General features: G+C 41.5%; 1 protein-coding gene across 3 annotated transcripts; it reads right to left on the bottom strand.

The window, feature by feature from the left end:
• Positions 1-10,605: 10,605 nt before the first annotated feature.
• fbxo8 (F-box protein 8) lies at positions 10,606-22,034 on the bottom strand. Of its 3 annotated transcripts, none has more exons than XM_082536092.1 (8): positions 21,825-22,034; positions 20,689-20,791; positions 19,792-19,875; positions 18,367-18,511; positions 18,127-18,253; positions 15,629-15,747; positions 14,968-15,164; positions 10,606-13,021 (listed from the first exon to the last, which is right to left on the bottom strand). In XM_082536092.1, the coding sequence occupies exons 2-8, from the start codon at positions 20,789-20,791 to the stop codon at positions 12,834-12,836; spliced, it is 963 nt and encodes a 320-aa protein (XP_082392218.1). In that variant the 5' UTR covers positions 21,825-22,034; the 3' UTR covers positions 10,606-12,833. The 3 variants fall into 3 exon arrangements, with proteins under 3 accessions (XP_082392218.1, XP_082392216.1, XP_082392217.1); XM_082536090.1 differs by lacking the exon at positions 21,825-22,034 and adding an exon at positions 21,611-21,816; XM_082536091.1 differs by lacking the exon at positions 21,825-22,034 and adding an exon at positions 21,254-21,399.
• Positions 22,035-22,618: the final 584 nt, after the last annotated feature.

The raw sequence follows: 22,618 nt of genomic DNA, 5'->3' as shown, positions 1-22,618 counted from the left end.
AGAACAGCTGAGAAGATCCTTGGAACCTCTCTTCCCTCCATCACGGACACTTATAGCACTCACTCCATCCGCAAAGCCACCAGCATTGTGGAGGACCCCATACACCCCTCACACACACTCTTCAGCCTGCTTCCTTCTGGAAAGATGTACTGGAGCATCCGAAGCTCATCCGAAACCTTGGCTGATTGTGACCTAGACCCGTTTTCAGACCTTTGCTCGTGTGATTAGGTAGAGGATCAACAGGGGGTTCATGACCCCCTTGGGGGACACTCCCCTAGGGCTTAAATTTGGGACTCTCCACCATTTGACCTTAGAACTGAAGAAGCTTCTCGGATGAGAGGTGAAACGTCTTCAAGCAACATAAAGAAGTCCAGACGCTTTTCTTTCCAAGCTCCTTGGACTGTTTCTCTATGTGTTAGCCCTGTGAGAGAAGCTCAGCACCTTTTTTGCTCGGTTTGAGACCAACCCTACCTCTACTGCCCTTGCCCCCAACCTCCCCCTCTCCCTTCAGGAACAGGAGTTCAGGAGGAAGCTGAGGGTGGTGAACCCCAGAAGATATCCTGGCTCCAAGGGCATCCCAGAGGCTGTCTGTGCAGGCTTTAACCAAGGCCTTGTGAGGGATCTTCACCAGGCTGTTCAACCTCTCCCTGACTCATGCCACTGTTCACACCTGTCTGAAGGTGTCCACCATCATTCCCTTCTCCAAAAAGACTGGAATAGACAGCTTTAGTGATTACAGACCTATAGCCCTCATGTCTGTAGTCATTAAGTGTTTTTTCAAAGATGACTGCTCCTCCCTAAACCTGGTTCTGCCGAAGGTTTCTTCTTGTTAAAGTTCTTCCTTCCCACTGTCACCAAGTGCTGCTCACATAGGGCCATTTGGTTATTGGCTTTTTTCTATTAACATGGAGTCTCTGCTTTACAAGATAAAGTGCATTGAGGAGACTTTTATGATTTGGCACCATATAAATAAAAGTGAATTGAATTTTACCTTTTATGCTGTCCTCTTGTGATTAGAGAACCATAAAAACAGCAAATTGATAAAAACCTGTAAGTCTGTAGTTTAAATTTCGAAATGTCTTTAACAAAGAATATGTGTCTAATTTTGGTTACTTTAAATTTCCAATAAAAGTGTGGTAACTTTGTTTGCAGAGTGTAGCACCATTTCTCTTATTGTCAATATCAATTAACTTCAATTTATTCAGTTCAGTTGATCTGGATTACTGTAAAAATTGCAATGCACATTGTACAATAACAGCTCTCTAATGACAGAGGAGCGTGCTGAGTTGGGAAATGCTGGCTGCACTGTTTTTGTTTTTGTTTTTTGCTTGTGCTTGTTTTTGTCATTCTAGAAACAAATGTATCTGGAATGTTCATTGTAAACTGGCAGGTTAGGTATTTATCATGTCACATGTAGACACACTAAAAATCCCACTTGGAAAATAGCAATTAGTATTATAACATTCCATTCCTAATACTGTCAATGGTAAAGGTAAAAGTTATGGGTGTGTATGACAAGATTAATGTTAGTAATTTGTCACTGAGCTAAGCTCCTCGGACGATTTTCTTAAACCCATAAAGCATCTCTGCGCCACTTAGCTCAGCTCATCTCTTCGTCTGCGAGGGGAACAGTCAGAGTGTCAGAGAGCAACAAAGAGACACGAGGAGACATCGTTCCACAGCTGCTTAACAGATGGCTGGAGCTTACACTGCATTCACTGTTTGTCACATATAAACTGCAGGTAAGCACCAACTCTTTGTTTGGTAATATGACTGCTTACCACTGACCAACTAACACTGTGTATATGCAACAAATGTTGATGTCATCTGAAGAAACCTTTTTTTAAGCTATCAAATCTATTGGTGTCGATGCAAATTAAGGATGTATATGAATCATCATCTCTGAGTCATCTTGCATCATTGTAACAGTGACATTTTTGGTTTTAGGATTTCCGTGACCTTTAATACAAATATGTTTGGTGCCCTCAGTATGGAATGCAATAACCGAGGTGCTTTATTTTAATGATTTTGACACAGACTTCATCGTCAGCAGTAAATTACACTTGATGTTGTGTGAAAACAGAACAGCTGGGGGTTAGCATTTTTTATTTTTTTACGGGATGGCCTCAGTTACTTATTTTGGGCCTATTTTTGCTGTTTGTCTACTTCACTGTCAAGTTTCTTTATCTAATTTGAATTGAACAGACAGCTTTTAAATACAGCACTTTCACACGAGCGATTTAGGGTTGCGTAGCAACTGTGAACAACAACATTTCATAGATTTTGCACTGTGGATCAAAGTGACTCTTTCCTGAGAGTCTAGATCGTCTAGGCTATCAAGCAGGCCACTTCATTTCCTGAAGAAAGTGTAGTCTGAATAGCTGAATGATTTGAATTCAATAGCTGTAACCTTCAAATTTGGGGGAAACTTGTTGAATCAGAATATTGAAAGCTCACATACTTTAAATCACTTAAGTCTGTAATTATGTCAAATCTCAAACTCAAAACCAAAATATTTGCATGTTCTGTTCACTCTAATATATTGTGCGTGTGTGTGTGTGTGTGTGTGTGTGTGTGTGTGTGTGTGTGTTGTATTTTATTTTAAAATACGTATGTTTCAACTATACAGACTGAAAAAAGAGGAATTACATTAGATGAGCTGAAATGTGGGGGATTCACTACAGACAGATAAATGGTTGAAATTCTAATCATCCAGTCAGAAAAGACAAATCTGAAAACCATCAACTGACAACAACTGCCCAGATTTAAACCACCTGTCTGCCAAAGAAAAATTCATCAACTGAAAGTACCTGCCAACAGCTTTCGGTTGGACTGCAGGAAATAGTGACGTACTGTCACTCTGCAGCAAATCCCTGGTAAATTTGGTTCAAACTCCATCTAAATGCAAGACCTTAACCAGCAAGTCCACTGGTGTTGCTCCTGGTAAATTGCTCCTGTTGAGCAATTTAAAAACTAGGGTCTTTCCTGCTGTTAAGACAATCTCCTCATTGAAAATACATTGTGCATCTATGCTTCAGTTACAAGGTACTCCCTCCAATCGGATCTGTTCACATCTGTTAGCTTTGAGAGATTCATCACTTTCATCACTGGAAAGAAGAGAAACGGTGCTACATTTTGAGGGTCAAAGAATGGCTGCAGACTGAAAGCTGTGGACACAGCAGCAGCTTTCAGATGAATCCTTTCTGCCACACTGCCAGTTGCTTCTCTCACTGTAGCTGTCAACAGTGCGTACCATGCACACGGGCTCAGGGGGTTGGGAAGCGCATCTGTATCCGGAAGGTCGCCGGTTCGATCCCTGGGCTCTCTGTCCTGGTCGTTGTGTCCTTGGGCAAGACCGCCTACTGGTGTTGGCCAGAGGGGCCGATGGCGCGATATGGCAGCCTCGCCTCTGTCAGTCTGCCCCAGGGCAGCTGTGGCTACACCTGTAGCTGCCTCCACCAGTGTGTGAATGTGAGAGAGAATGAATAGTGGAATTGTAAAGTGCTCTGGGTGCCTTGAAAAGTGCTATATAAATCCAATCCATTATTATTATAAAGTTGTGTAGTTCAATGTCTTGGCTTCGTTTTAAAGTTTAAATGGTGTCTATAGATGAACGTATGTGGAAGCAAGTAGAGTTGAAAGAGAAGTAGGTTGAATGAGGATTTAAACACTGAAATACATTAGAACATATATGCACACATGTTCAAAAGAAGCAGAATCGACGTTTTTTCTAAGTTGAACAGTGTTGAAGATGCCAAAAACGACTTGGATCTCATTACTGTCAATGCTTAATCAGCGTTCACACTAATCTTTCTATAGTATTGCTGAATCTAATAGCTTGGAGCCGATGAATGTTTTTTCCATGTCAGACGTCTCTATTCCCCTGTCATCAGAATATTGTAGGTTTTCCTCAGCTGTGAGCAGTCACATCATTTTAACACTTTCCACATCGGAGTGTTTTGAACTTACCAGTGACTCATGAATCACTAATAATTAAAGACCTCTCACAGAGTTAAGAAAGTGCAGAAAGCTAGATTTAAAAACAAAGAACACAACTGGTTGCTGTGAAAACACTGAAAACACAGTGTTAAGTACGCTCATTGTTTCTGTGATGGGAAGCTTCTTCTACATCCAGCAGTGTTGCTCTGTTTCAAGTTTGGTATAAAAATATTTAATTAAAATAAACTTTATCAGAGGATCCCTCATCAGATATCAGCAACTCCTTTCTACATTTTAGCTGATAAAATAACTTTGTCCATTCACATAATCTTCAGAACTCACCTCGTTCAATTTCCTCCTTCCTTCCTGTCTGTGATGAAAACATAAGCTAGCAGCTCTCTGCTGTCCTAGAACTGCACTAGCAGCAGTAAATTAACTGAAGAAGACAAAAAGAAAACGTGAGCCAACAGTGATTGTGTCCTTGTGTTTCTTCTGAACTAATAAATCATCATTGTGAGGCTCTCTGCTCAGGCTGCATGGCTCTGCCAGCTGTGGCTGAGTGTTGTACAACATCTGACAAGAGCTAAGACATGAACAGCATAGTCTTCAGCTGAGAGCACAAAGCCTGGACAGCAGCTGCTTAGAAAGCTCTGGAACAACACAAGTGAAAAATTCTGATGGTCTGGCAGCCCTGCTGGGGTCAAAGGGCATAGATGACATTAGGAGGGGAAAGGGGAGGGGGCTGGGTCATGCAAAGGTCTATGGTCTTTGAATTCAAGCACTATAATGTACCCGCTGCCTTACAGTATATATAACAACTACAGCAAAACTGTAGGATAAGGTAGAGTAAACGTAGTTCAGACACAAAAATGCACTGTGAAGGATTCGTCTGAAACTTTACAAAAATGCTAAAATCAAGAAAAGCAAAGTAATGCTCGTGAAACTGCTGCAGCGGAAAACAGACAAAGAAATAAAATCTGAAAACACTGAATTCAGTTCATTTTGATTCAGTTTTATTTATAAGGTGTTCACGTTATCATTTTGTACTTAAGCTACTTCTTTGTGGTACAGAAACCGTTCTGATATCAAAACGTTCAGCTGCTTCTGGAAAAGTGTGCTACATTTCTTTTTTCCGGCTTTTTAACATATTTAACTTTTCAATAATTTTTTTTCCACTCAAATGAATGGAGAATGCTTCTCTTCAAACCCACCATATTTTGAAACTTCATTCATGCTCACTTCAGCATACTTTGAGTTAGAGAAAATAAAACCAAGTGACTTCTTCAGTCTCAGGCTACGTCCACACTAATACGTTATTGATTGAAAACACATCTTTTTCTCTCCGTTTTGGCGTCCCATCCACACTGAGACGCCGTCTTTGGTCAAGGAAAACGCAACGTTTTGAAAACGCTCTCCAAAGTGGACACATTTGAAAACGCCGTTTTCGGGTCCCAGTGTGGACAGCGAACCCGGGGCCTTTTTGAAAACAGCGATGACGCATTTTAGTCATGTGATGCAGTCATGTGACCAATTAAACTAAGATAGCGGAGGGCATTATACAGCAGTTGCGCTCCAGATATCTTTTCTTCAAATTCTTTAATTCTCACTCGCGTTTGCAACTTTGTACTTTTGTGTTACTCGCAGCAACAACTCCACCTCATTGTTAGTCCATTTGAAAAACTCGGTGCTTTTCCTCGACATTTTGCCGCAACGTTTCAAAGAGCCAGAAAGTAAATAAGCGGCAGAAAGAAATGAGGCAGGTCGAGTCGTCATGCATGTCACGCATGCGCAGGACTGGAACGTAAGCGTGTTCGGCCATTTCAATGTGGACGCACAACTGTGAAAACGAATGAAAACGATAGTGTGGACGCGGAGCGTTTCCAGACACGGGCACCATTTTCAAATTTATCCGGGCTAGTGTGGACGTAGCCTCAGCTGACTGCAGGTTTCCAACCTTATAAACAGCACATCTGCACAATGACTGAAACCAGCCCACTGAATGAACAATGGGCTGTGAGGTCAGTTCCAGGTCATTAATATGCAAATTGTCATGACCACTGATCAATGGCCATGAGTCCCATTCACAGAGAGTTGAATGGCTGCAATCACAGCATTGTAAGATGGTGACAGATGTACCCTTGGGCCCCTCGTTGATTCAGAGATGGTCTTTCCCCTTTCATGTAAATGGCCTCCTTGACTCCGCGCTCAAACCAGCGTTCCTCCCTGTCCAGGATGTACATCCTCATCATTGAAAGAGTGTTGTAGTGTCCTGATGACACCCAGTTTGTGCTCCATCATCATCATCATCATCCACTGGAGCACAAACTGGGTGTCATTAGGACGCTACAACACAGAACAAGCACCGTTCCCACAAACACTGCATCTCTGTGGCTTTTAAACCCCAGAACATGCTGCACCAAAAATGAGCCAGACTTCATACATGCAGACTGCACACTCCAGCCCAGGGGTGGGGAACTCCAGGCCTCGAGAGCCGGTGTCCTGCAGGTTTTAGATCTCACCCTGGGTCAACACACCTGAATAAAATGATTAGTTCATTATCAGGCCTCTGGAGAACTTCAAGACATGTTGAGGAGGTCATTTAAATCAGCTGTGTTGGGTCAAGGACACATCTAAAACCTGCAGGACACCGGCTCTCGAGGCCTGGAGTTCCCTACCCCTGGTCCAGCCTATGTTGGACAAAACCAGTTACCTTAAAACCATCCCAACCTTCCCTCCCAAGAAGATTTAATTGGGAATTGAAATGGTAATATGTTTGTAAGGTCTGAAAGTTTAACGTTATTAGAATCTATTTATTCTACTTCTATCCAACTACAAACTACTGAGCTTGTCCTGTAGACACAGTAATACATTTCCATCATATAAATTAATTTTGTGCTCCAATAGGGAGGTTTAAATACCTTTGATATTCCAATTCTCGTGTATTGTGACGACCAGTATGTCTGTGGAAAATTGCAAATAATATGGGTGACCGTGTTCATCCTTGTCTGGTCCCTCTCTCCAGGGTGAAACATTGTGATATGACCTGTTGGTGGGTAAGTTATATAGAGCTGTTATCCAATGAATAAAAGACTTTCCAAAACCAAAGTTGTGAAAAAACTATGAAAAAGGACCAGTCAAAGATTTGTTCTGATTCTAGTGACATTACTATACTATGACATTATGATGCTTCTGGTGCAATTATCTCATAAATAACAGAAAGCCAAAGGTTCACTGTGGTTGTGTTACAAGACAGAGCATCCACAGCAGTAAGAGGTTAATGGTTTAGGGCCCGGATGGCTTGGGGATAGAAGCTCCTCTTGAGTCTCTCTGTCCTTGCCCGGAAGATGCAGAACCTTCTACCAGATTGCAGAAGTTGGAACAGTTTGTTGCCTGGATGGGACGGGTCCTTCAGTATCTGCTCTAGTCCGGCATCTCCTGGTGTAGGTGTCCTGAAGCGGGGGGAGAGCAATCCTGCAGCAGCGTTCTGCTGTACGGATCACTCTCTGGAGAGCTTTTTGGTCCTTCACACAGCTGTTCCCAAACCACGATGTCATGTTCTGTGTGAAGATGCTCTCCACATGGTGATGCTGTTAATAATAATAATGGATTGCATTTATATAGCGCTTTTCAAGGCACCCAAAGCGCTTTACAATACCACTATTCATTCACTCTCACATTCATACACTGGTGGAGGCTACAGTTGTAGCCACAGCTGCCCTGGGGCAGACTGACAGAAGCCAGGCTGCCATATCGCACCATCGGCCCCTCTGGCCATCACCAGTAGGCGGTAGGTGAAGTGTCTTGCCCCAGAACACAACGACCAAGAGCCGGGGCTCGAACCGGCAACCTTCCGGTTACAAGACAAACTGCCAACTCTTGAGTCACGATTGCCCCGACGGATGTTAGAGAGGCATCTACCTACCCAGTTCTCCCAGTGAGGAAGTCCAACACCCATGCACACAGATGGCTGTTGAGTCCCAGATCCCTCAGCTTTGTGAACAGTCTGCAGGGCACTATTGTGTTAAACGCTGAACTGTAATCAACAAACAGCATTCGCACATAGTTACCCTGTTTCTTGTCCACGTGGCTGAGGGTGGTGTGCAGGACGTGGGCGATGGCGTCCTCTGTGGATCTGTTGGGTCGGTAGGCGAACTGGAGTGGATCTATGGTGTCTGGGATGGAGGAGGAGATGATGTTCTTCAGCAGCCTCTCGACCACCTTCATTACTACCGAGGTCAGTGCAACTGGCCGGTAATCGTTCAGGGATGAGGGTCTGCTGTTCTTGGGCAAGACGGAAGTGAACACACCTGCTAGCTGGTCAGCGCAGCAGACGGCCGGTGATGCCGTCTGGCCCCGCCGCTTTCCTTGTGTTCACATGGTCAGAATTAGCCCATGAAAATTTGATAAAAGTTAAAAAAGGAAAACTCATTTTGTATTTTCATTTAAATACCCTGACAAGGCACACCTGTGAAGTGAAACCATTTCAGGTACATCATGAAGCTCATTGAAAAACAAATAGTGGCTACTTTGAGGAATCTAAAATATAAAACAGATTTAGAGTTATATATTATCTTTATAATCCCATATAATCCCATCTTCAATTCAATTCAGTTTTATTTATATAGCGCCACATCACAACAAAAGTCGCCTCAAGGCGCTTCTTGCTTCATATATGTGATGTTTTCAGTTTGTATCTACACAAAAATACAGAAAAAACACTGAACGAGAAGCTGTGTCCAAACGTTTGACTGGTAGTGTGTATATTTATGCAAATAATTAAAAAGTCACACTACGCCAGCTTGTAGCTTTGTTTGAGAGTGTGTAGAACAAACCTGATGACAGGAACTCCCAGAAAACTTAAAAGTAATAAAAAATCAATCAAAGTTTGAGAGCTGTGAGCAAAAAACGAAGCCGTAAACAGCTGGAAACCTGTGTGCTTATTACAGTAAACACAACAGTCTTGTATGTTTTACTTTATGAATTCATTTCTTTTGATCAACACAAATATTAACAGAGGGAGATACTTGATGAACCACACTGATCATTACAGTCTGCACTGGGCTTGTCTGCATCATCGTTTCACCGGACAGCATAATCACGATGTGGCGATAGCCAAACTGGCCAGCAGATGTCACCACGGAGTTGAGTTTCAGATCGTTTCAAAGCCTCGAGACACGTTTGGGTCAAAATCATCAGCAAAAGCGGAGCCGTTACACCACACGATGTCACATTATCTGACATCATCTGTACATGTCTTTCCTTCTAAAGGTATAATCTATAACTGGAGTCTGACAAACTCAGTGCCTCATGTAATACGAAAATAAGTAAACATGGCTTTAAACAAAATAATTTGAGTGTCATATGCATCTGTTCAAGACAACCATGTGCTTATATTACAGCTGATGTGGGTACATTTGTGTTTTCAGTGACATATTACTGAAACACTAATTTCATGAAAAATAGTGCAAATTCCTAATTCATTCTCTCTGTAAATTAAATGCTGTATTATCCACGTTTTAAAAAGGGTCCAATTTTCAAGCATTTCCAGTAGTAACACAGCTGACGACAACATTAAGTTCCTTCTTTTAGCAATCAGTTGTGTTGGCACTGTATGAATATGGTCACACATGCACAGCAGTAAGTGTGCCTACATGTATGTATGGATGGGAATGTGTCTGTAGCCCCCGATCTTTAATCATTTGCAGTGCATAAAACAAATAGCAGCAGGGGACAGGTTGTTCTGCGTCTGTCTCTGAATCACACACATCAAGTATCTGGAGTCGAGATTGAATGTTTTACCTCAAATACGAACACTCTTACACACTCCAGTTATTTTTGAGTTTGAGGAAGAAGCCGGTGTAATGAGTCATGAACTTAACAACCACATATCCTAAGGTTAACTTTAACTGAAGCCTGAGCTTTGCTTAACAGAAAATGACGACCTTGCAGAATCTAAACCTAACCTTTTCTGGTTCTCACCAGTTTTTATACACAAAGACGTGTTGCACGTGACCTCGGGGCCTTTGTACACTCACTGTCCTGTTGCATTTTTTATTGTCAGTCCCATTATCATGTTCTCGTCCTTCTCTCATTTATTCTTAATGCTAATTAGTTGCGGACAGCTTGCTGCTCGATTAGAAAGCTTGAGAACGTGGAGCATTGCTCCTATCTGATCCCCATCAGGTTTTTCATAGCTGTGTAAGTGTTTGTTGGGTTTTTGGTTTCTATTAGTCTACGTCTGACAACCCAATGTGTGTCTGGTTCATGATTGGTTCACGTATCGCTGGAAAAAAAAAATTTCTTTAAAGGTAAAATTTATGAATAATTTTAAAATCTGCTGAATTAAGAGGTTTACTTTTAAGTTATTAAATACTTTTCCATACTCCATCTACTCTGTTATACGCCTGCTAAGGTGGCAACTCATCTGTGACTTTGATAAATCACTTAATGTCATTTACTTGGTAATGCTAGCTGAGTTTCACACCAAGCACAGGTTGTAACTGATCTCAGTGCATTTAGCTGTGCATGTGCAATTCACCAGAAAAGCAGCTGCCGGCATCTCAGCTTTGCACAGCTTCAGTCGTTGTTAACGAGATGGACACAGAGAACGCTAGCGTAGCATAAGGATTCACGACAGCACGTCTGATATTAAAGGAGAGAGATCGCTTTACTTTCGTACGTTTTAATTTAGACAAGAGGAGCATTGCTTGTCTCGCTTGCTCTGAGGGAATGCCACAAGTTTCTCCCTTGGTTGAAACTCGTCAGGAAAATAAAGACACATCCTTGGAACAAGTTCTCAGTGCATTTTGACTTTCATAGCATAAGAACACAGAAAAAAAACAACAATAAAGATTTCATAATTTAAACATTCGTGTCAAATGTCTGAGTGATAATGATCTAAAGAAGAGAATGAGTTGGACAGAAAACAAAACCAGTATCTTTTGACTGTTTTACAATACCCCCACCGTGATCAAATAAAATCAAACCCTTAATTAAACCACAGAAAATGTGTTGTTGCTATGGTTACATTAAGTGAACGCTGTGATCCCTTTAGCTGCAGCTACATTCTGGCTGTTGGCACTCGCTGTTAGAAGCTACGAGCACAGAGTGAGTATTGTGGTGGGGAATAAAGAGAAGAAGAGAGAGCAGAGAGAGACAGGACAGGAAGCACGCTACAGGAGAGAACCAGAGTTTAATCACTGCTCATAATTAAATACAGAGAGGTGAGTGAAGAAGAAGTGCTCCGTGCATCATGGGAAGCCCCCCAGCACCCGAAGCATATTGCAGCACATCTACAAGATGGTTCAGGTCACCTGATTAAAACTTTACTTTTAGTAAAAAGTAGAATGAGTATCTGTATCCACAATCAATCTATGTCCTCCCTATTGTAGTGTTACCTTACAAATCCATCAATAACAGCTCAGACACCGTGCAGCTAGTTATATAAATAGAAAGCTAAATAAAACTTGAGAGCACCGACTCACTGACCTCTGAAAGCATGGGACTGCTTTTGCAGGGGTTGTGGTGTTACTGTAAAACAGAATTACACTACATGTGATTAATGTCACAGAACAAAGTGGAAGACTTTTTTGTTCAGGAAATAAAACTAAACTGTAGCAGTTGGGCTAAACTCTGTTCAGGACACAGTTTTATGAACGCCCTAAATCATAGTTATACTCTGTTATGAATATTATTTACAGAGTTCTGGCATCCACCCCTGTTCAGGAGGCAAATCCCCAAAGACCCAATAAAACTCCTCTTTTCTTGGCTAACATTATCTCCTTCTACACTTGATTTGAGCTATTTTTCTCTTAATAAGCATCCATCTCCATCACCACCAAGCCACTGCTATGACACGTTTTCTTAAATCACATACTCACTTTCAACTAAAAGTAACTAAAGATATGCATGTTTATTAGCTGTTACTAACAATCAACTGTATTGCAATTTGCAATATTTAAAATTTACAACAGCAGCCCTCCTGCAAGAACAAGATTCTCACACATTCATTTTAAACTACATGTGGATATAGTGTCTCAATTTTCTTTCATTAATATAATTAGAAAATCTTTCCGACTTGCAGCAGGAATCCTCTGTTTGACTTCAGCGTTGCCACAGTAGTATTATAGCCTCCATAACTTGTGTTTGTTACAGATACTGCAGGTAAAACCCTGTTACATGGCATCGTTTAGTGTTCATGTGTACTGACTCTTATGCCTCAGGATGAGAGCCCAGTGGTTAAATTATAGTTCGGAGGGTTTTGAGACATATTTAGGCTTATTCAGCAAAGCAGTTTCAAAAACAGTCTACAACTGATCTACTAGCCATAGTGTCCATACGGCTGATCAAGCCTACTGTTTATAGCATGGGCTCAACTGCTTAACAATTAATCTTCTTATTAAACTGATGGTATGTTTGATACTGTGTTAGCTCCATTTAATTTCGTGTGTCACTACCAACAAGAGTGAGCCAGGCTTCGTCCTGCAGCTGAGAGACGAGCAGCGCTTAGCTAAACGGAATCAGCAGAATTACCCTGACATCTGAAAACAGACTGAAGACGAAGCTTTTCCTGCTCTTCCTCCACCATCAGTCAGTAGTCCCTTTCAATCAGTGCAGTGTCTTCGTGGCTCTGCTTCAAATCTCCTCCTCTGCAGTGACTGGGTTTTAAAGAAATTAGGTTCTTTCACATGTCAACATTAATTTTTGGTAGCGCAGTGTCTCTCGCAGTGGAGTGACAATTTTATTTGTTTCTGATCTTTCCAGTAAGATTTAGCCGTCGTATTCCTCGTTAGATGTGAAAAGTTGTTCGAATCCATTTCTGTGGTGATCCATACTTTTAGACACGAGGCCGGTTCTTATTTTTTCAGTGCAGTACGGTCAGCTGACAGTTGGAGCTACGCAGCAACGTGGCCGATCAGGTATATGTTATCGTAGAGGTGGCCTACGAAGTCATCCGAAACATTGTGTGCTGCTCGTCGTGTGTTCCTGATAAACTCCCTCTTGGACATCTTGTTTTTCACGTGTGGGCTGGTGAGGTCGATGGAGAGCAAGATAAGGCTGTAGCACAGCACATACACAGCATCTGCAGAGAGAAGGCACCAGATTGGAATTGGAGAGAGGAACAGAAAGTGGAAAAACTCGTCAATCTGAGTGATTTCTACTACTAAATAGCTCTAGAGCATTCTTGTTTCCAAGACTTTCCAGAGGGGACAGGTGGTTAGATTACCACATCCATGAAAAGGCAGTAATCCATCCCTCTCTAGTCTTGGGCTCTAAAGTGTCAGACTGATCCTGCTACAATTCCTAACCACACAAGCAGTTCAGACGAGTTAGCAATAATCCAGAGAGGCATTGGTTTCTCTGTGTTCTGCTGACATTAACAAAGCCTTTGGTAAATGCAGGGAAAGAATAAAACCTTCTGACATCCTTATTATGTGGCAGTGAATGAGGTTTTCATGTCATGTCTGCATACTACAGTTTGTTGTTACTACAGCAGGACGATGAAAATCACACTCCCTCGACATTTCTGAATCCGAAAAACTGAAGCTTCCAGTTTTACTCTTATTATCATTTATCTGTTTCAGAAATCAAATACAAGACGGTTCGCTGTCAATGACAACATCAGTTTAACAGTTCTGGCAAAAACAAAATATCCACGAATGTTAGCATCTTAGTGTTTGCTGGGCATCTCTTTAATGCTAGCACCAAAGAAAAGGTTTTACAGAGAGTTGTGTGTGAGGGTGGACATTATGAAAGGACTTGGACTGGCAAGGCAGAGAGATTATTAAGATGGAAAAGATGTGCAGCAGATTAAGGATAGCAGTGGCTATGTGCTAACAGGTAAAGATAGTGTGTTGAGTAGATAAAAGGAGTACTTTAAGGAGATGATGAACACAGAAACTGAGAGAGAGGAGGGCGGATGGAGGACAGAGTGAATGAGACAAAATCAGGGCCGCTATGAAGCAGATGAAGAGTGGAAAGGCAGGTCGTTCAAATGACGTACCGTGTCTTATTTTGGAGGAGTTTTTGATCAGACTATTTAACAAAGGATGGCTGAGGAAGGGTACAGTGTTTCCAAAACAAGAGTGATGTGCAGCAACTACAGAGGGATAAAGCTGGTGAGCCATCTTCATGCCAAGAAAGAGCTCTACAGATGCAAATGAGATGTTCTTTGAGAGGGTCAAATGGAGCTGCTAGGAAATGTGTATGAGGAAGTCAGAAAATCAGAAGCATAAACAGCTGGGGAAGGATAGTAAGGAAGTGAGACAGTGGTGAGGTGTGCGGTCGGAGTGACAGATGGATTCCAGGTGGTTGTGGAATTAAATCAGGGATCAGCTCCGAGCCCCTTCTTGTTTGCTATGGTGATGGACAAGTTGGCAAATAAGGTCAGGCAGGAGTCTCCATGGACTTTGATGTTTGCAGATGAGAGCAGGTGAAAGAGAGCTTGCAACAGTGGAGCTATGCAGGAGCAAGACAGAATACACTTGTGTGTGTGAGAGGCAGGCGGGTGCTACGGTGAACACAGAGCAGAAAGAGTGAAAGGGGATGAATTTAAATATGCTGGGTCAACCGTTTAACGCGACGCACAAGAAAGGTAAACAAGTGCACGCAGGGTGGAGTGGGTGGAGATGGACGTCAGGGTGATTTGTGACAAAAGGAAGGTTTACAAGATGATAGTGAGACCTGCTATGATGAATGGTTTGGAGATGAATTCAGAGAAGCAAGGATTAGATGGTTTTGGGCATGTTTAGAGAGGCGATAGTGGACACATTGGGCAAAGGTTGTTGAATTTGGAGCTGTCAGACATGAAGAAAAGAGGAGGCCCACAGAGGAGAGGACATGCACGGGCTTGGTTGGACAGAGGAGGATGCGAGGGATACGGTGAAATGATCCTATGTGACAAGCCCTAAAGGAAGCAGCTGAAGAGGAAGAAGACTATCTTCTATCAAAGAGCCATCTCGAGGCCCAGACACACTGGTGACACTTAAGTTAACTCCTGTACTTAAAGCAGGAACACTAAGTACTAACCAGGACTGAGGCCCAGCTCTCGAACAAGCCCAGGGTTACAGGTACAAAACCTGTGGCTGAACTTGGTAATAAGGGTTTCCAGATATTCTCCTCTCTCCTCGGGTGCATGGATGTGTCTGAAGAAATCCCTCAGAGCATTGGGGAGAAACTGGTTACTGAAGTTATGGAGCTTCACCAACTCATCCAGGACATCCCGTCTGCCCACACAGAAACATACAGTCACACAAGCTGCAGTCACAGAATAGCATACAGATACTATCTTTATTTATTTAACCTTTATTTATCCCATTGAGATTCAATTTGTCATTTACAAGAGAGACTTGTTCCAGACAAACATATTAAAATATCTATACTAACATGAAAATACATTTAATAGTTAGCAGTAAAGGCATATTTATATATTTGGGGATAGTTAGGACCAAATGTATTTGGACACAGTAGGTAAACATTTTCCCTCTGAGCACCATCACACTGGACTGCAAACTAATCTATTATGATGTGACTGTCTCTAAACATTCATGGACCTATGAACTGCAAGTGTCAACCTTTCAGCTTAACAAACTGTTGTGAATGTCAAGTGAAGAGTGGTGTGTGTGTGTGTGTGTGTGTGTGTGTGTGTGTGTGTGTGTGTGTGTGTGTGTGTGTGTGTGTGTGTATTAACCTCTCATCCAGATAAATCCTTAGCATCTTCCAGTTGAGCCGTCTGGTGTAGAAAATAAACTTTGCCAGCTCAGTGGGGTGATCCACTAGTATACCTTTGGACATGAAGTAACTGATACCCTACAAACACAAAGAGGAAAATGATGCTCTGAAATAGCAAAGACTTGTAGGACTAAAGTTAGAATCTAGACACTGACTCAGCGACTCAGGGAAGGGGGACGTCTGCGTCTCAGGGTCAGACACAGAAAGCCCGCCGAACAGAGAGGCAGCTCTAAAACAAATGCTTCCCAAGAGAAAACTACAAGTTGTAGCCGACAAATTCTTTTACTGTGAGCGGCAGCGTCTCCCAATCTACAAAACACTCAATTTTCATGCAGTATTTATTATATAGGCGTGGTGACAGTGTAACGACAGCTTGGTTCTTGCACTCTCACTACGATTAGCTGATTTCAGTCCGTGTGTTGGGGAAAGGAAAATAGTGGCACAGTTTATAGTGTGGATACGGACATTACTTCGATTTTTTTCGCACAAAGGGACACGAGCGCAATGGTAAAGTAGAGACTATTTGAGGACAGAAACAACAGCACAATGTTGCTAACACAACATGCACCTGCACAGACAGCATGCTAAAGCTAAGCTAGCCAATAACCCACAATGACACTAACGTTGAGTAAATGCTGACCCCAGCCCAGCGCCGTCATTTGCGCTGTTGAACTACAAGAGTTACCAAACTAATGAGCAGTCAGGTTGCTAGTTTATTTTGTTATGCTAGCAATCTCCCACTCTAGCTTGTTGATCAACCAAAGACCTAAACAGAGTTTTCATTCATTTGAAAGCCTGATGCTTAGCCTTGTCCACCCCTGTTGGAAAACGCAAACTCAATTTTGACCATTCGAGAAAAAATTACCCATAATCATCTCACAGATGTAACATTATCTACAGCTACTTTCAGCACCATTGATATTTATTTAGAGATTTTTCTTTCTGAGTTAACTTCAATAATTACTTCCTCCAAACCATCAACGTGTCTTTTAGACCCCATTCCTACAAAACTGCTCAAAGAAGTCCTGCCATTAATTAATTCTTCAATCTTAAATAGGATCAACCTATCGACTCAATTGGTTATGTACCACAGGCCTTCAAGCTGGCAGTAGTTAAAAAGCCATCACTTTTAGCCACTTTTTAGCCATCACCAATCATAAGTCAGTCTCCTTTCATATCAAACATCCTTGAAAGAGTAGTTGTCAAACAGCTAACAGATCATCTGCAGAGGTTTATTTGAAGAGTTTCAGTCAGGTTTCAGAGCTCATCACAGCACAGAAACAGCTTTAGTGAAGGTTACAAATGATCTTCTTATGGCCTCTGACAGTGGACTCATCTCTGTGCTTGTCCTGCTAGACCTCAGTGCAGCGTTCGATACCATAATATCCTATTAGAGCGATTAGAACATGCTGTAGGTATTACAGGTACTGCACTGCAGTGGTTTGTATCATATCTATCTAATAGACTCCAGTTTGTACATGTAAATGGAGAGTCCTCTTCACACACTGAGGTTAATTATGGAGTTCCACAGGGTTCAGTGCTAGGACCAATTCTGTTTACATTATACATGCTTCCCTTAGGCAGCATCATTAGAAGACATAGCATACATTTACACTGCTATGCAGATGACACCCAGCTCTATCTGTCCATGAAGCCAGATAACACACACCAATGAGTTAAACTGCAGGAATGTCTTAAAGACATAAAGACCTGGATGGCCGCTAACTTTCTACTTCTTAATTCAGATCAAACTGAGGTTATTGTACTCGGCCCTGAAAAGCTTAGAAATATGGTATCTAACCAGATTCTTACTCTGGATGGCATTACCTTGGCCTCCAGTAACGCTGTGAGGAACCTTGGAGTCCTTTTTGACCAGGACATGTCCTTCAACGCACATATTAAACAAATATGTAAGACTGCTTTCTTCCATTTGTGCAACATCTCTAAAGTTAGAAATATCCTGTCTCAGAGTGACGCTGAAAAACTAGTTCATGCATTTATTGCTAAAAACTAAAAGCTCCTTGAAAAGCCTTCAATTGATCCAAAATGTTCCAGCAGGAGTACTGACAGGGACCAGAAAGAGAGATAAATATTTCTCCTGCATTGGCTTCCCTTCACACAGATGCTATTCATTTATTTGTAAGTGAGCAAACCTACAAATTCAGCAGGGGATCAAATACTTATTTCCTCCAGTGTATAACTGTATCAACTGTTATCACTGAAGGTTTAGACAACAGACTGCAGATGCCCCAAATCCAGATGTGCGCATCAACCAATACTGACCCTTTGACTAAATCATTAGGTCAGGTGAAGGACGGGGATTAAGTTATTTTGTTCTTACACTGAAATCCTGGAAAAATTAACATATTGGCTGGCAGGAGATTTGATGGAAACAAAAGAAATATTCACAGTTGATGCGTCTCTACTACAGATCCTGGGTGTAACTTTATATATTACCTCCTGTGGGTTAGCATTGAATGTCAGGCTGCCTTCATCTAGCTGTAGGTATAGTCTTCTATATGAGAAACCAGCAGGAAGCCTTCTGTTGTAGATGGAGCAGTGGCCCCAAGTGGACTTACATAGCCTGGAGGAATTGACATGGATTATTAAAAAAAAAAAAACAACAACATAGACATTTGTAACACTTCTAGTAAAAATGTAATTACCACAAGAAAAAACCGAGGTGAAGTGCCTTACCCCTGCCAAAGATATTCATCATTTCCCAGACCCTGCCACACACATCCAGCCAGGCACAGATCAGTAGCATTCAGGTATGACAGTATGGTGATGCCCAGTTCAGGTGGCAGCATCTCCAAGTCTATAAAACCATGAGGTTCCTTACCTACCAAAAAAGGAGAGACAAAATAGACAGACATATTCAGATTTAGTTGTAGCATTTTTCTGTATTTGGTTGCACTGCGTGCTTTTAGAACATATGAGCTGTGAAATTGATGAAGACGTTTTCATAATTTGCTATGTTTTTCGATTTGCATACATTTTCTTAAGCTGCAGTGTGTTCAGACCTCGGGGCCAACTAAGAGACCCCAGTACCAGGACTTCAAAATGCAAACTGACTTGAAGCACTGTACGCGTACTTTGTCCTGATTTTAAGTACATGCTAAAAAACTCATTTACTAAGCAGAACTCATGGCAGAACTCATGGCCAAACAGCTATGCCTCTCACTAATTACACCCAAATTTCTTGGAAACCTTCGGACAGCATACAATCCTTTCCTACAATAGAATAGTTACAGCCCACCAGCCTCACCTAATGGCAAGATCCAGGTTGAAACCCCGGATGGAGCCTTTCTGTGTGGCTAATAATCAAGTTGGATGAAAGTATTTATCTCTTTCTTAGGTTTAACGTCCTGCATATGAATCAAAAGTAATAGCCTATTAACTACAGCTATTCTGATTATGTACAAAATGTTAAAAGAAGCAACTAAACAGTACTGAAGTGGAGATGAAACACTACATTAATAAAGGCATCGATTTAACATTATATGTCAAGTTGGCTTTAAGAAATAAGTGTCTAAAGTTACATGTTTAGTACAGAGTATGATGTCATTGGGTTGTTTGGTTGCTGCCAATAGACTTTGATTAGTTTATGTTGGACCAACAAGCTGTAGTTACTGACACTGTTTGATTGTTTCTTGTTTAGTTAGGTTTATCAAGTGGTGCAATCAACTGACAGAGCAGATGTCTGCAAGATGCGATCAGCATGGTTTTATTCAATAAAGCGGTCCCTCTTCCAAACAGTTTACAACATAACAAGTTAGTACATGTGCATCACAAGTTTTTACCCAAGCACGATCGTGTCAGAGGGGGACCCGACTGATGTGTGGAATGGACAATGTAACAAACACACAAACAAAAATGGAGCCTCAAAGGACAGGATGCTACAGAAACCTATTTCCTTGTTTTAGTTTAGAAATCCTTATCTCACATGATCTCACTGAGTGGATTATTTCATAGTGAAAGTGAAGAGAAGTGAAGCCCAAATGTAAGTAAACGAGAATGAAGGACTTTTTCCTCCCTGGGGACATGGTCACAGATGTTTGGATTCCCGACAGGCATGAATTGTTAATACAGATTGCATCGTGTGTGTTTGTATGTTTATACCGCCACTGCGTGTTCTCAGCAGATGATAGATGTCAGGCCGATAGCAGTGCTGTGGAGCTCTTTTCTGCGAGCCTGCATCTCTCCCTGGGTAAAGAAGAAAATGTTTTTCTATTCAGTCGCAGACATTGAAATTCACCTCGAGGAGAAAAATGAATCATTTTCTGACTCTAAGCTTCACCACTGGTTAATTGTTTTCAGTGGATTTGGTAGAAACTGCCAAAAGTTAAAAATAAACCTAAAGAGGAGAGGATAAATGCAGTTAGCTGTCAGTTCAAATGACAGCATGTGTAATTACTGTACATGGCATAAGAAACTCATTAATGCTTAATAATATATACAGATTTAGGAATAAATAAATATATGCTGACTTTAGGGCTGTCCAGCGGTGTGGTGGTTAGCACCATCACTTCACAGGAAGAAAGCCGTTGGTTTGAATCCAGGAGCCCTTTCTGTGTGGAGTCTGCATGTTCCCCTCTCTGGCCACACTCGAAAGACGTGTAATTAGTGAATTTAAATCGGCCATGAGTGTGACAGGTTATCTGTCTGTGTTAGCCTTGACAGATCAGTGACATGTGCAGGGTGAGCCCCTGCTCTTCCCCTGTTACAGCTGTGACAGCATCCCCACCCCATGACCCTGGACTGAGCGGAAGAAAATGTATATTTTTGATTCATTATCTTCACATATAAAACTATTACAAATAGGAGATAGTAATTTAAATCTATATCATTCAGAGAACTTGGCTACATCTATAAATGACGCCGCACCCTGGATTGCAGTCTAACACCGGGAATATTTATATAAATTACACCAGAACGTTTCAGTTTCAAAATTTCAGTGAAATATAGAATTTCCATCATTTCCAAGTCAATTCTGTTTCCTGCTCTGAAGCAGAGTACCTTGCTCCTGTCGTCCCCCTCCTCTCTCAGCCAGTCGATCAGCGAGCTCTTCCTGAAGCTGCTGCTGTTGTCTGGGAGGCAGCCTCCACAGTGCCTGACCCATCTGTAACAGGAGGGAGACACTTAGATGATATAAAGGAATATGCTACATTTCCACTTACCTGTGTGAAAAATAAAGTAGTAGACTACATCTTTTTTTGTACACGCATGTTTCTTCTTTGCATACTTTGACATGACATTAAATACATGATCAATGGATGTATACAGTGAGCACTGTTCGAGGCAACATTTGACCATTTACTTTATGAACAGGGGTCATACTTTTTAGATCAAACCTGGTTATTAAAAAATCGAGATTATAAAGGGTTAAGACTGAAGCAAAGTAATGAGCCGCTGTGTCCCGTTTCATGTATTAAAAAGCCTACGCAGCCACCAGAATCTGACAGCACTCTAACTGCTTCAGAATAAATAACGATCACCGACACAGGCCTACATTTAGCAAACACTGTCAGATCCACAGAGCACACATGCTGCTAACTAGCTTCAAATTTGGCTTGTTCGGTACCTGCGTGCCAACAGCAAGGAGACAGCGGCTAGTCTGAAGGCCGGTCAAACGTCAGCTGTTTTACATAAACAACTTCCATTACACTGTTGTAAACATCAACGCTGGAAGTTCCAGCCAGCACGGTAGTTTGACTTGCAGACCCGCCCTCCCTTCAATACCACTGGCCACAAAATCACAGTAGCATTGAACCTCTTAACCCATTGGTTGAACTGTCTTTCACTCTTATGCTAGTCTTTCAATTCATCAAGTTAGCCTACCAAGATAGTTTAAGTGCACCGAGGACACAAATGCGTTCTCTTTATTTCCATATTAAAGAACATATGAGTTCGTCACAGAAACGTAAGTGGCGCTACCAACCTGACTTCAATGATTCCTCTGACAACCTGACCTGCGCACAATGACAGCTGGAAGCGCGAGTTCCTTATTATCAAACGGATACTGCAGTAATTTCATTAAGCCGAGTACAGATAACAACAGAACAACAGGTCCTCCGGTTCAGCAGAGCCCTTCAATACAGGAGTCTACCAACTGAATTATGTTTCCACTCTCTTCTTCCTGTCGGCCCTCCCACCTTTTGTATCGCGTCATATAGACAAAAAAGGTTGAATCGAAAGAAAATGTGTCTTCCCCCGGTTTGTCTTTATCAGTGGATTAAAGTTTACGTATTTAACATGAATGTGATAAATAAGCTTTAAAAACAAAAAAAACAAAAGCAGAACCAGCGTCTGCGTCACTGACGTCAACTTATTGCATGACGTAGGCAACGCGCACAGACCCAAGAGCCAATCAGCCTGCTTTACAAGTCGGATCAGGGGACAGTGGTTAATGGTTAATTATTGGATACACCTGAAAGCTCATAATAAGCGTCATCCTGTTAAGAAAGTGTTTTGGAAAAATGAAAGGATTAAAAAATAGTTTTGGGTGGGTTGGTAGAGTATTTCAAGTATATAGCACAGAATTAGGACCCATGGAAATACACAACTGTAGACATCAGATATTAAAAAGAGAAGAAATATAACAGATATTTGTTAAGAATTTTATAACAGAGTAGAGATCAAGTAGAGTGATTACTTGCAGATTTATACAGAGCCAAAAACTGAAACAACTGGTGTAGCAGTAGTGGCTCCTGAATTATAAAATAAAATATCAAGATTTCAAAAAAGAACATCAATTTAGTTTTTAGTATATGTGGTGTAGAATTGTATGTATGTATGTATTTAGCGTAACAAAAGAGCAGATAAGCTAGCTAAGGAAGCTATTACAAGAGTAGATATTTTAGTAGATATATTAGTTTGGAAAATAGTACATTATGAAAAATGGTGTGGAGTAATGAGGTAAAAGGTAACTGTATAAAATACAGTTGGA

This window comes from Aulonocara stuartgranti, assembly GCF_965226115.1.
Source record: "Aulonocara stuartgranti genome assembly, chromosome: 6".
Classification (NCBI taxonomy): Eukaryota; Metazoa; Chordata; class Actinopteri; order Cichliformes; family Cichlidae; genus Aulonocara; species Aulonocara stuartgranti.
Note: the sequence above shows the minus strand (reverse complement) of the source record. Positions and strands in the feature narration are given on the sequence as shown.

What these genes read in the sequence shown, in the direction of transcription:
- fbxo8 (XM_082536092.1), bottom strand. Translation starts at nt 20,791, where the DNA reads ATGGGTCAGGCACTGTGGAGGCTGCCTCCCAGACAACAGCAGCAGCTT. An exon ending in AGGGGGACGACAGGAGCAAG is followed by an intron (nt 19,876 to 20,688) that starts GTACTCTGCTTC and finishes TTCTTTACCCAG; the next exon opens with GGAGAGATGCAGGCTCGCAG. An exon ending in AGGATTTATCTGGATGAGAG is followed by an intron (nt 15,165 to 15,628) that starts GTTAATACACAC and finishes CTGTGTGGGCAG; the next exon opens with ACGGGATGTCCTGGATGAGT.